The 14,375-nt window shown below is 45.7% G+C and overlaps 2 protein-coding genes across 3 annotated transcripts in view; both read left to right on the forward strand.

Annotated features, from left to right (window-relative positions):
• LOC109900106 (proteasome activator complex subunit 4B) overlaps window positions 1-8,262 on the forward strand; it is a 91,485-nt gene extending 83,223 nt beyond the window's left edge. For both annotated transcript variants that reach the window (XM_031835172.1, XM_031835173.1), the window contains 4 exons: window positions 1,440-1,602; window positions 5,428-5,561; window positions 5,705-5,846; window positions 6,012-8,262. In XM_031835172.1, the coding sequence (XP_031691032.1) occupies window positions 1,440-1,602; window positions 5,428-5,561; window positions 5,705-5,839 (432 nt within the window). In that variant the 3' untranslated portion in view covers window positions 5,840-5,846; window positions 6,012-8,262. The remainder of the gene's footprint in view (window positions 1-1,439; window positions 1,603-5,427; window positions 5,562-5,704; window positions 5,847-6,011) is intronic.
• A 1,267-nt stretch (window positions 8,263-9,529) lies between these two features.
• Window positions 9,530-13,971, forward strand: gpr75 (G protein-coupled receptor 75). The gene is made up of 5 exons (XM_020495843.2): window positions 9,530-9,707; window positions 10,494-10,764; window positions 10,846-11,099; window positions 11,729-12,114; window positions 12,365-13,971. The coding sequence occupies exons 2-5, from the start codon at window positions 10,691-10,693 to the stop codon at window positions 13,337-13,339; spliced, it is 1,689 nt and encodes a 562-aa protein (XP_020351432.1). The 5' UTR covers window positions 9,530-9,707; window positions 10,494-10,690; the 3' UTR covers window positions 13,340-13,971.
• The last annotated feature ends 404 nt before the right edge of the window (window positions 13,972-14,375 follow it).

The raw sequence follows: 14,375 nt of genomic DNA on the forward strand, positions 1-14,375 counted from the left end.
ATTTATACGGAGACTTGATTACACACAGGTGGATTGTATTTATCATCATTAGTCATTTATGGCAACATTGAATCATTCAGAGATCCTCACTGAACTTCTGGAGAGAGTTTGCTGCACTGAAAGTAAAGGGGCTGAATAATTTTGCACGCCCAATTTTTCAGTTTTTGATTTGTCAAAAAAGTTTGAAATATCCAATAAATGTCGTTCCACTTCATGATTGTGTCCCACTTGTTGTTGATTCTTCACAAAAAAATGCAGTTTTATATCTTCACTGTTCTCTCTTTATCTCTCTCACTGCTCTCTCTTTCTCTCTCACTTCTCTCTTTCTCTCTCACTGTTCTCTCTCAATTAAATTCTCCCTCTCCCGCTCGCTCGCACCCGCTCGCTCGCTCCCTCTCCCCGCTCGCTCGCACCCTCTCCCCGCTCGCTCACACCCTCTCCCCGCTCGCTCGCATCCTCTCCCCGCTCGCTCGCTCCCTCTCCCCGCTCGCTCGCTCCCTCTCCCCGCTCGCTCGCTCCCTCTCCCCGCTCGCTCGCTCCCTCTCCCCGCTCGCTCGCTCCCTCTCCCCGCTCGCTCGCACCCTCTCCCCGCTCGCTCGCACCCTCTCCCCGCTCGCTCGCACCCTCTCCCCGCTCGCTCGCACCCTCTCCCCGCTCGCTCGCACCCTCTCCCCGCTCGCTCGCACCCTCTCCCCGCTCGCTCGGTCTCCACCTCTCCCCGCTCACTCGGTCTGCCCCTCTCCCCGCTCGCTCCCTCTCCCCCTCTCCCCGCTCGCTCGCTCTCCCCGCTCGCTCTCTCTCTCCCTGCTCGCTTCCTCTCCCCGCTCGCTCGCACCCTCTCGCCGCTCGCTCGCACCCTCTCCCCGCTCGCTCGCACACTCTCCCCGCTCGCTCGCACCCTCTCCCCGCTCGCTCGGTCTCCACCTCTCCCCGCTCACTCGGTCTGCCCCTCTCCCCGCTCGCTCCCTCTCCCCCTCTCCCTGCTCGCTCTCTCTCTCCCTGCTCGCTTCCTCTCCCCCTCTTCCTGCTCGCCCCCTCTCCCTGCTCGCTCCCTCTCTCTCCCTGCTCACTCCCTCCCTCTCCCTGCTCGCTCTCTCTCCCTCTCCCTGCTCGCGCTCTCTCTCCCTCCTTGCTCTCTCCCTGCTCGCTCGCTCTCCCTGCTCTCTCTCTTCCCGCCTGCTCTCGCTCGCTCGCTCTCTCTTTCTGCTCTCCCTGTTCTCTCTGGCTCCATCTTAATTAAGCTTTCAGTGATTCATCTCTTCCTACTTCTCAAGAGTATTGGAGGACAATGTCCAACTATGGTCTCGCTCCTCAGCCCTTCACTGCATTTTGAGGAGGAGGAGAGTTTAGATGGAGCTTCTGTCTGTTGAGCAGATCTAGTCAGTACATAATGGATCAGCCAGCTCCACATATCACATCTCTTTCCTTCTCTCCCCCAGGTGAGGGAGATGGCTGCCACCACTCTGAGCGGTTTCCTTCAGTGTAACTTCCTCTCCATAGAGGGCCCCATGCAGAGCCACTTCGAGGCCCTCTGTAAGACCCGCCTACCCAAGAAGAGGAAGAGGGAGCTGGGCTCCGTGGTGGACACCATACCCTCTGGAGGTAGCCATGAGCAAATTATACCTATAAGTCGCTCTGGATAACAGTGTCTGCTAAGTGACAAACATGTTAATTAGAGGTCGACCGATTTATCGGAATGGATGATTTAATTAGGGCCGATTTCAAGTTTTCATAACAATCGGTAATCTGCGTTTTTGGACACCGAACATGGCCGATTACATTGCACTCCACGAGGAGACTGCGTGGCAGGCTGACCACCTGTTATGTGAGTGCAGCAAGGAGCCACGGTAAGTTGCTAGCTAGCATTAATATTTTTTTTTAAATATTTTTATTTAATTTTACCTTTATTTAACCAGGCAAGTCAGTTAAGAACACATTCTTATTTTCAATGACGGCCTGGGAACAGTGGGTTAACTGCCTGTTCAGGGGCAGAACGACAGATTTGTACCTTGTCAGCTCGGGGGTTTGAACTCGCAACCTTCCGGTTACTAGTCCAACGCTCTAACCACTAGGCTACGCTGCCGCCCCACCTTATCTTATAAAAAACTATACATTTTAACATAATCACTAGTTATAACTACACATGATTGATGATATTACTAGTTTATCTAGTGTGTCCTGCATTGCATATAATCGATGCGGTGCCTGTTAATTTCTCATCGAATCACAGCCTACTTCGCGAAACGGGCGATGATGTAACAAGCGCATTTGTGAAAAAAGCACTTTCGTTGCACCAATGTACCTAACCATAAACATCAATGCCTTTCTTAAAATCAATACGCAAGTATATATTTTTAAACCTGCATATTTAGTTAATATGCCTGCTAACATGAATTTATTTTAACTAGGTAAATTATGTCACTTCTCTTGCAACAGAGTCAGGGTATATGCAGCAGTTTGGGCCGCCTGGCTCGTTGTGAACTGTGTGAAGACCATTTCTTCCTAACACAGGCTGTAATTAATTTGCCAGAATTGAACATAATTATGACATAACATTGAAGGTTGTGCAATGTAACAAGAATATTTAGACTTAGGGTTGCCATCCGTTAGATAAAATATGGACTGGTTCTGTATTTCACTGAAAAAATAAACGTTTTGTTTTCGAAATGATAGTTTCCGGATTTGACCATTTTAATGTCCAAAGGCTCGTATTTCTGTGTGGTATTATATTATAATTAAGTCTATGATTTGATATTTGATAGAGCAGTCTGACTGAGCGGTGGTAGGCAGCAGCAGGCTCGTAGGCATTCATTCAAACAGCACTTTCCTGCGTTTGCCAGCAGCTCTTCGCTGTGCTTCAAGCATTGCGCTGTTTATAACTTCAAGCCTATCAACTCCTGAGATTAGGCTGGCAATACGATAGTGCCTATAAGAACATCCAATAGTCAAAGGTATATGAAATACAAATGGTATAGAAATAGTCCTATAATTCCTATAATAACTAAAAACCTAAAACTTCTTAACTGGGAATATTGAAGACTCATGTTAAAATGAACCACCAGTTTTCATATGTTCTCATGTTCTGAGCAAGGAACTGAAACGTTAGCTTTTTTACATAGCATATATTGCACTTTTACTTCTCCAACACTTTGTTTTTACATTATTTAAACTAAATTGAACATGTTTCATTATTTATTTGAGACTAAATAAATTTTATTGATGTATTATATTAAGTTAAAATAAGTGTTCATTCAGTATTGTTGTAATTGTCATTAATAGAAATATATATATATATATATATATATATATAATAAGTTGCTGATTTCTATCGGTATCTTCTTTTTTGGTCCTCCAGAAATCGGTATCGGCGTTGAAAAATCATCGGTCGACCTCTAATGCTAATACTCTAGTCCACACTACATACTGGCTCTGTTACTCTGTCCGCACTACATACTGGCTCTGTTACTCTGTCCGCACTAAATACTGGCTCTGTTACTCTGTCCACACTACATACTGGCTCTGTTACTCTGTCCGCACTACATACTGGCTCTGTCCGCACTACATACTGGCTCTGTTACTCTGTCCGCACTACATACTGGCTCTGTTACTCTGTCCGTACTACATACTGGCTCTGTTACTCTGTCCACACTACATACTGGCTCTGTTACTCTGTCCGCACTACATACTGGCTCTGTTACTCTGTCCGCACTACATACTGGCTCTGTTACTCTGTCCGCACTACATACTGGCTCTGTTACTCTGTCCGCACTACATACTGGCTCTGTTACTCTGTCCGCACTACATACTGGCTCTGTCCGCACTACATACTGGCTCTGTCCGCACTACATACTGGCTCTGTTACTCTGTCCGCACTACATACTGGCTCTGTTACTCTGTCCGCACTACAGACTGGCTCTGTTACTCTGTCCGTACTACATACTGGCTCTGTTACTCTGTCCGCACTACATACTGGCTCTGTTACTCTGTCCGCACTACATACTGGCTCTGTTACTCTGTCCGCACTACATACTGGCTCTGTTACTCTGTCCGCACTACATACTGGCTCTGTCCGCACTACATACTGGCTCTGTTACTCGGTCCACACTACATACTGGCTCTGTCACTCTGTCCGCACTACATACTGGCTCTGTCCGCACTACATACTGGCTCTGTTACTCTGTCCGCACTACATACTGGCTCTGTTACTCTGTCCGCACTACATACTGGCTCTGTTACTCTGTCCGCACTACATACTGGCTCTGTTACTCTGTCCGTACTACATACTGGCTCTGTTACTCTGTCCGCACTACATACTGGCTCTGTTACTCTGTCCGCACTACATACTGGCTCTGTTACTCTGTCCGCACTACATACTGGCTCTGTCCGCACTACATACTGGCTCTGTTACTCTGTCCGCACTACATACTGGCTCTGTTACTCTGTCCGCACTACATACTGGCTCTGTTACTCTGTCCGCACTACATACTGGCTCTGTTACTCTGTCCGCACTACATACTGGCTCTGTCCGCACTACATACTGGCTCTGTTACTCTGTCCGCACTACATACTGGCTCTGTTACTCTGTCCGCACTACATACTGGCTCTGTTACTCTGTCCACACTACATACTGGCTCTGTTACTCTGTCCGCACTACATACTGGCTCTGTTACTCGGTCCACACTAAATACCACTTAAAACGGCCACTACATACACTACATGACCAAAAGTATGTGGACACGTGCTCGTCGAACATCTCATTCCAAAACCATGGGCATTAATATAGAGTTGGTCCCCCCTTTGCTACTATAACAGCCTCCACTCTTCTGGGAAGGTTTTCCACTCGATGTTGGAACATTGCTGCTGGGACTTGCTTCCGTTCAGCTACGAGCATTAGTGAGGTCGGGCACTGTTGCGTGATTAGGCTTAGCAGGGCAGAAATTTGACGAACTGACTTGTTGGGAAGGTGGCATCATATGACGGTGGTGCCACGTTGAAAGTCACTGAGCTCTTCAGTAAGGCCATTCTACTGCAATGTTTGTCTATGGAGATTGCATGGCTGTGTGCTCGATTTTATACACCTTTCAGCAATGGGTGAGGCTGAAATAGTCAAATCCACTCATTTGAAGGGGTGTCCACATACTTATGTATATTTAGTGCATCTTCATTTTAAGTGGCACACTAGTGTGGGTATTAGAACATAGCTGTCTACATCCAACGGTCAATTGTTTACTTGGAACACAGTTGCCATGGTTGTGTTAGATAGGCTTCTAAAATGCATTTGTCTTGACCTTGCTGAACATGTTATAGCTCAGTTTTCAATGCCCCCCCCCCCTGTGTGTGTGTGTGTGTGTGTGTGTGTGTGTGTGTGTGTGTGTGTGTGTGTGTGTGTGTGTGTGTGTGTGTGTGTGTGTTTTTGTGTGTGTGTAGATCTAGTGAGGCGACATGCTGGAGTGTTAGGTCTGAGTGCCTGTATCCTGTCCAGCCCCTACGATGTTCCCAGCTGGATGCCCCAGCTACTGATGAACCTGAGCGTCCACCTCAATGACACACAACCCATTGAGGTGAGGAGGACTAACACACACAGCTCAATGGCATGCTCTCTGTCACTGTCACTCTCGCTCTCTTTCAATCCTGAATCTCGCTCTCTCTCGCTCCTGAATCTCGCTCTCTCTTGCTCCTGAATATCTCTCTCTCTCTCCTGAAGATGTCTGTGAAGAAGACCCTGTCTAACTTCCGGCGGACTCATCATGACAACTGGCAGGAACACAAACAGCAGTTCACTGACGACCAGCTGCTGGTTCTGACCGACCTGCTTGTCTCTCCCTGCTACTATGCCTAGATACCTGGTAGGACACACACTCCCATCCTAAAATTCTGACTCATTGTAGATCAATTCAAATGTATGCTTGGGTGGAAACCTCACCAACACAAGTTACAGTACATTGTAAACTTCAAGGCACTTCCTCAAGGCACCAACCATTAATCAAACCGTCCATTTGGTCTCTCTTTAGGGCCCTGGTACAACTTTCAGATGGAGATGATGTTTTCTTAAACGGAGGAATGACACCCTGAATGCCCTCTTTGAGCCACTCAACAGTTCCTCACTCTGTTATTAGTCTGGGAAAGCCTCAAACTGAACAGAACAGGGCCGTATTCACAAAGCGTCTGAGTACAATTGCTGATTTAGGATCAGTTTTGCCTTTTAGATCGTATTGAATACCATTATATGGACATGGCGACCTGATCCTCGATCAGCAGCGCTACGCTGAGACGCTGTGTGACTTCCAGAACAGACGAGCCTGCATGAGGGGAGACGGGCCTCACTTTCAGGTCCCTGCCCTCTGACCAGACCAACGGACGACACCTGGGTCATTTTCACTAGGCACCAAACATAATGAAACGAGGAGGAACTACCTGGATGTTTCCTTAGAAAAAGGTTTTTGCTACGTTGTGCCGTAACAAATACAACCCTGTACCCTGAGGACCTTGGGGAGGGGGGGGGGGTATGCATACGTAATGGGTGGTGGAATGGATGGAGTTGTGTATTTGTTTTTAGCGCTCATTTACATTTCTACTATACTTAATATTTAAGGATAAACCATAGCATGGATGAATGATCTGCACTTTGTAATATTACTGTAATATTACTGTACAGTTGATTTCTCTTGTTCTTCTCCTGTGTGTGTGTGTGTGTGTGTGTGTGTGTGTGTGTGTGTGTGTGTGTGTGATGATACCTGCAGGTTTCCCTCAATCTCTGGTCCAAGTTGTAGTGCGTGTTCCCCCATTAGTGCACCACTACGCCTTAGGACCAGAGCTAGTTTCCCCCGTAATATTGCTCTCAGTACAACATCCCCTCAATGTTATCAACTCTGCACCAACTAACTATATTATCCCTCTAGAGCAAGGCTCTCCAGTCCTGTTCCTGGGGAGCTGCCGTCCTGTAGGTTTCACTATGACCCTAATCTAGCACACCTGATTCTAAAAACTACGTGGTTGATCAGCTGAATTAAGATAGTTACAACTGGGGTTGGAGTGAAAACCTACAGGAGGCTAGCTCCCCAGGAACAGGGTTGAAGTGAAAACCTACAGGAGGCTAGCTCCCCAGGAACAGGGTTGAAGTGAAAACCTACAGGAGGGTAGCTCCCCAGGAACAGGGCTGGATTGAAAACCTACAGGAGGGTAGCTCTCCAGGAACAGGGTTGGGGTTAAAACCTACAGGAGGGTAGCTCTCCAGGAAACAGAGTTGGAGAGCCCTGCTCTAGAGGATAGGAACCATATTGTCCCAGGTCTCCAATGAAGTGTTCTTAGCCACAGTCTGTATGTGTTCAGATGATCGTTCATTATCATTAGATTAGGAGTGTTTCCCAAATGGACCCTTTTCCTTTTAGTGCACTACTTTTGACAAGGGCCCATAAGGCTCTGATCAAAAGTAGTGCACTATATAGGGAATAGAGTGTCATTTGGGACAGAACTTAGATTTTAACCTGGCACACACATTTACATACTTGATGTTTGTGTACTTTGTTTATCTCTGCTATATGCATATTTTATTATGTGTGTATACCATGTGTATGTAACATAAATGCACAAACGGGTTTATTTATTTGTTTGAAGTGCTGATTTTATTCTTCTTAAGAGTTGCTGGTAATGAAAGCTTTTGGTTTGTGAGTAGATAGATTGTTCAGCTTGTTAGTGACGGAGCATTTGATGTAATCTGCTCTCGCTTGGGCAATGATGACTATGTAGCAGAGTGAGTGTGTGAGTGTGTGTTCATTCCTCAAGGCTATGTGCAAGGTTTTCAGCTGATGGGTACAGTTTAATCATCATGGCATGTCTAAACCCCTCTCAAAACCCCAAGGGACTCATTTCCCAGACACAGATCAAGCCTGGTCCTGGACTAAAAAGCATGATATAATTGGAGTCTCCATTGAAACAAAGCTTTTTAGTCCAGGACCAGGCTTGATCTGTGTCTGGGAAACGGGGCCCAAGGAATAGCCAAACATCCTGTCCACCACCTTAGCATCGCACCCCTTCCCCTCTACTCATCAATATAACATTGTTCTCCATTCTTTTTAAAAACCCTAGTGAGAGATTTATTTTTGGTTCAATATTTACTTTTCCATGAAGACTTGAAAATCTAGTCTCATTGGTTCAGTTTAGTACCTCACACCTGTTTAGTGTAGTGCCAAAACTGCAGTGATTATTTTTAGATGTACTGTTTTCTGAAGAAAATAAAGAAATTCATGGGTTGTTTGTAACAAACTTTGTGTATGTGTGTCTTTGTGCTGGTTGGTTCTGGGATGGCTCCTATTCAGTGGTGTAAAGTATTTAAGTACAAATACTACTGAAGTAGTTTTTGGGGGTATCTGTATTTTACTTTACTATTTCTATTTTTGACAACTTTTACTTCTTAACAGGACAGGAAAATGGACCAATTCATGCACTTATCAAGAGAACATCCTTACTGCCTCTGATCTGGTGGACTCACTAAACACAAATGCTTCCTTTGTACATTTTGTCTGCATGTTGGAGTGTGTCCCTGTCTAACACCAAATAAATCAAATGTATGGTTTGCTTAATTTAAGCAATTTGAAATGATTTTGACTTTTTATACATAAGTATATGTTAAACCAAATACTGTTAGACTTTTACTCAAGTAGTTTACTGGGCGACTTGAGTAATTTTCAATGAAGGAATCTACTTTTACTCAAATATGCCATTCGTGCTCCCGAGTGGCGCAGTGGTCTAAGGCACTGCGTCTCAGTGCTAGAGGCGTCACTACAGGTTCGAATCCAGGCAGGATCACAACCTGCCGTGATTGGGAGTTCCATAGGGCGGCGCTCAATTAGCCCAGCGTCGTCCGGGTTTGGCTGGTGTAGGCTGTCTATTATAAATAAGAATTTGTTCTTAACCGATTTGCTTAGTTAAAGGTTCAAATTAAAAATAGACAAATGGGCACTTTTCCACCACTGCTCATATTGAAGTTAGTCACAGCGACATGTATCCTCTATAGGGCAGTCGTGGTACAGTTCCTATACCTTCATATCAAGTACATGCATCTTTGATGTGCAGTGCTAATTGTGCAATATTAGATGGCACTTTGACTGGTTTTACCGTAGCCTACCAGGTTGAGAGGGTACCTTAATCCATCGAGGGTCTCAATGTACAAAGATACTGTACCCTACAAAGAGAGGGAATTCTAGAACGAGTTGGAACCCAATATGAATTAAATGTACTTCTACATTTAGGTAATGTTGCGGTTTATCGCCCATGAGAATGGATTCGTATCCTTTTGATTCCGTTAGAATGAGATGTTCAAGCTCGAGGTTGACAGCCCGAGGTGATAACTGGTACCCGCAAGCGCTGACGTTAAAGATGTACAAACCTCAAATAGAAATAGTGACACGAATATATACACAGTTAATAACATACCTGGAGTACCAGTACCGAAACGAATATGTGGTTAAATGACATGTAAAATACCTATCCAGGCCTGGTAAGATCTGGCATGCGTCAGCAACACCTAGGTAGGGGAACGCGCCCAGTACTGTATGTCATATCCCACGTCTTACCGATGTACTGCGCCCGGTCTTCGCCTTCTCCCGGATAAAACAAAAATGGATACATCACATCGACAATAAAATACACGCTCTTTTTGAATGATATATTGTGAATAAAAGTGCTTGTGGTTATAATGCATGCGGACGGTAAGTTGCCAATTCCGAATATGAAAATGTAAACTATGGGTTGTATAACAATGAGGCCTATGTCTATTTTCGCGTCTTTTTTCTCTCTATTAGCGTTCACATCAATATGACAATGTCTTTATGATTTTCAAGTAAGCCGCAATATTAGGTTGCATACAGAATATAAGTATCGTATTTTATTGCTTCTGATTATCTGTGTAGGAATACTTCGTTTTTTTTTCTAATGCCTGTAGCTGTGGTGGTGGCTGGATGGAGAGCAACACCTTGAGTATTGTATTGGTTTTCATAACCATAATCAAATGACCATGATGACTCGACTATCATATTGAAATCGTTTTGCATCAGAGCATTCACACGCACATACAGATAAATGCAGAATGCGGTAAACCTGTATGTTTCACTAAGTAAATGTGATAATTTTAGAATTCCATGTAAATTTTCATTATCGATAGTCCTACACAAAAGCTGCAGCTCCTATTGTCTTCGTAAGCTCAACCACATTCTATCATTCTATCCAAATCTATTGTGAAAACATAGTAAACATATATGTAAAACCCTCGACAATAATGATAGAAGGATTAGATTACTGTGTAGGCTCCACATTTGATTTGTTTGCTCTTGCTTCAGCCTAAGCCTATTTAGACTTCAGTGCTTGTCTGGCAGGAAGGGGAGGGATTTTTCCATTGAAAGAGCAGAATTATTATCATTCACAATGGTCCTCATACATGTCTTTCATTGTAATAATATGGTGTTGTACTAAACTCAGATTCCTCTGTTTCTATGTAGAAATCTGGGGTCTTTCCCATGACCAAGGGGACCATGTCAATGGAGAGACAGCAGATACCTTCGCCATCCTGTTCAGTGAAATGATGTGAACACCTGTGAGGCTGTTCTCCAGTCTTTACTAACCCAATGGAGAAAGTCCATTAAAACAGCGTTTTAGTCCAGGACTAGGCTTAATCTGTGTCTGGGAAAGCAGCCCTATGTGTATGATGAATGTGACCAGTCTTCCGTCAGTCTGCCACCACCACACCTACAACAGCAGCCTGGGCCCGAGGTGCGTGGGTTGAAAAGAAAAAGACACATTTCTGTGGAATGTAAGGAATATGTATCAGCCATCTTCTCCTCCTCCCTCTAGGTCCTCCTCCTCTTCCTCCCCTGGCTGGGCCCTGATCCACACGGCTACCCTCACTTCCTGCTCCCTCCTCCTCATCCTCATATTCTTTCTGGGTTCTTATGGCAACCTGGTGGTGTTCCTCTCCTTCTTCCACCCGGCCTTCCGCAAGTTCCGCACCAACTTCGACTTCATGATCCTGAACTTATCATTCTGTGATATGATTATATGTTGCGTGACTGCGCCGATGTTCGCATTGGTGCTTTTCCTGGACTCAGGTCAGTAGACTGTATATACCATAGAATACCATTCTGGAACTTTGAGGATTTATAACATAGCCTCTATAGTAATTTCATAGGATCTCTATGATATTTACTTCCTTCTGTTCTTGTCTCTTGCTTCAGCTAAGACACTGGGCCTTGTCTGTCCCCGATTAATAGATTTTTGTTTTGGGTGGCAGGTAGCCTAGTGGTTAGAGCGTTAGAGCATGTTCGAATCCTCGAGCCAACAAGGTGAAATCTGTTGATGTTCCCTTGAGCAAGGCACTTAGCCCTTATTGCTTCAGGATTGCAGTTGATAATGGCTGACCCTGGCCGTGACCTCACTCTCCGAGGCTATCTCGGGGATTTGGTATATGCCAAAAAAAACTATATTCTAATTCACAAATAGGATGAATATAATCACCCACCTAATTATTATTATTGTTCTGTTGTGTGCCTATTTGAGTTCGCTTAGCTTAATAAACCAATAGAAAAGTCCCAAAACTGCAAACTGTTCCCATCTAGCACTCTAGGCAGACTCAACCAAATGATCCAAGTATTTGAAAGTATGTTTCCAAATATTTGAACCCCGGTCTGATTCTTGAAGGTTTGCAAAAGTCTAAAGAGTTAACTTTTTTTTGTTCCAGGAGGAGGGGGTGGCGTGTCAAAGACTTTTTGCTTCACCTTCCACCTGACCAGCTCTGCCTTCATCATCATGTCTCTGGAGACGGTAGCTGTGATCGCCCTCCATCGGCTCCGTATGGTCCTGGGCCAGCAGCCCAACCGCATGGCCTCGCTCCCCTGTACTCTGGCTCTCACCGCCCTCCTCTGGACCTCTAGCTTTACTATGGCTGCACTGCTCACCCTGCGAGCCTACCCCATGAAGGAGGGACCCTGCCTGCCTCACTTCGGCCTAACGGGTGGGCCTGCAAGGGTGGTTCTATATGTCTACCTGGCAGACTTTGCATTCTGCGTGGCGGTGGTGTCTGTCTGCTACCTGATGATCGCTCAGACGCTGAGGAAGAATGCACAGGTGAGAGAGAGAGGGAGGGATGGATGAATTGGATCGATAGATGGATGAATAACATGTGATTTTCGTGTCAGGTAAATCACATTAGCGACCCACCCCTTGCGGGATTATTTGATACGTTTTTAAGAAACTTTAGTCACACTTAATTACTTATAACTATAAGGCTATAAGCATGTATAAAGCAAAATAATGTTATGACTTATATCATGTTATGTCTCTCTATGCTAAGTGGTTGTTCCCATCCTGTCCCCAGGTGAGGAAGTGCCGCGTCATCACTGTAGACGCCACACGCCCGCCGCTACCACAACCCCCTCCCCCGCTCATGGCGGCCGGCTTAGAGAGCATGCAGTGTGCCGTCCAGGTTCCTTCACTCTACCGCAACCAGACCTACAACAAGCTCCAACACATTCAGACTCACTCCTACACTAACAGACCCACCAGCCAGGGTCTGGTACCCGGGGCTGCCCAGGGAGCTACCTGCTGCCAGCTCGTCTCTACCGTCAACCTGGCCACAGTTAAAGACTCCAAGGCTGTAGTAACCTGTGTGGTGATTGTATTCTCCGTCCTTCTCTGTTGTCTCCCCATGGGCGTCTCCTTAGCCCAGGACGTCCTCTCTCCAGAGAGCAGCTTCGCTCACTACCAGTTTGAACTGTGCGGTTTCGCGCTTATCTTCCTCAAGTCGTGCATCAACCCATTCGTGTACTCTCGCAACAGCGCCGGGCTTCGCCGGCGCGTCCTCTGCTGCCTCCAATGGGTGGCGCTGGTGTTCCTTTGCTGCAAGCACAAGACACGGCTCCATGCCATGGGTAAAGGTAGTCTCGAGGTCAACCGTAACAAGTCCTCGCACCACGAGACCAACTCTGCCTATGTCCTCTCACCCAAGCCACAAAGGAGACTGGTGGATCAAGCCTGTGGACCCAGTCACTCCCGGGACTGTGCCCCCAGTCCGAGAGCTACGGGCGGGCATGGTGGGCGTAAGCCCAGGCCCCCTAGCACCTCCACCCCCATCAACACCCGTATCGAGCCCTACTACAGTATCTACAACAGCAGCCCCTCTGCAGGACCCGGCTCCCCTACCAACAGTCTGCAGCCTGCTGCCAACTCCTCCTCCTCCCAGGCCTTTGGGTTCAACAAGTCCTACGTTGCCATGCACTATCACATCCACCAGGAGGTGCTGCAGGACGTTGAGAGCACCTCAGCCCATAAGATACCCATACCTTCAGTCTGACTAACCACCATGATTGATTGGATCCCTTCAGTCTAAACTGACGAATAACCTTGGCTTAGACCTGAAGACTTGTGTTGGCTCGCCAATCTAATGCCAATAGGCTTTAGTTCAGTGGCTAACATAGTTTTGTGGTTCTGCCGGACTTTGAGAGCACCTCGGTGCATCAGATCTCCATACCTTCAGTTTAACTTACCACAATGATTTATACATGAATTGATTTGTTTATTGATCAGATACTGTACTTCGAGTGTAACCCTGCCACCATGCTGAAATTGGAGAGGGATTGGGCATATAGATCAGGGATGCTAAAAGTTACTATAATATTATATGACTATTACCACAAGACACCAGAGAGTAAACAGTACTAATTGTGTGAATATCATGTGGTATTGAACTGTTAGAGGTAAAGAATAACCCCCATTGACTTTAGAATATTAAATGGATGATCTCTTAGTCCAGAGGGAGAGAAACAGCACTGATCCCATATTGTTATTGATGTTACTGAAATAAGTGGAATCACTTTTTACACTGACATGACATTTTTCATATTGTACAATTTAGATGTTCTTTCTCATCATAATAATACTGTATTTGTGAGTTCTATGATATCAGTAAATGTTTTGCAAGTGCAATGTGTCCAGTGCGCTCCTGGCAAAGAAAATATCTAAATTGAAGATCTATTGTAGATCCACAAAGGTAAAGACCTCTTATGGAGTAAGAGACCTCTGGTGGTCAACTAATCAACCTGCAACTCACTGTCCAAGCTTTTGTCATGTCACACAGTGATGTCCAGTAAATCAAATCAAATCAAATGTATTTATATAGCCCTTCGTACATCAGCTGATATCTCAAAGTGCTGTACAGAAACCCAGCCTAAAACCCCAAACAGCAAGCAATGCAGGTGTAGAAGCACGGTGGCTAGGAAAAACTCCCTAGAAAGGCCAATACCTAGGAAGAAACCTAGAGAGGAACCAGGCTATGTGGGGTGGCCAGTCCTCTTCTGGCTGTGCCGGGTGGAGATTATAACAGAACATGG

The sequence above is a fragment of the Oncorhynchus kisutch genome, linkage group LG11, assembly GCF_002021735.2.
Source record: "Oncorhynchus kisutch isolate 150728-3 linkage group LG11, Okis_V2, whole genome shotgun sequence".
NCBI lineage: Eukaryota > Metazoa > Chordata > Actinopteri > Salmoniformes > Salmonidae > Oncorhynchus > Oncorhynchus kisutch.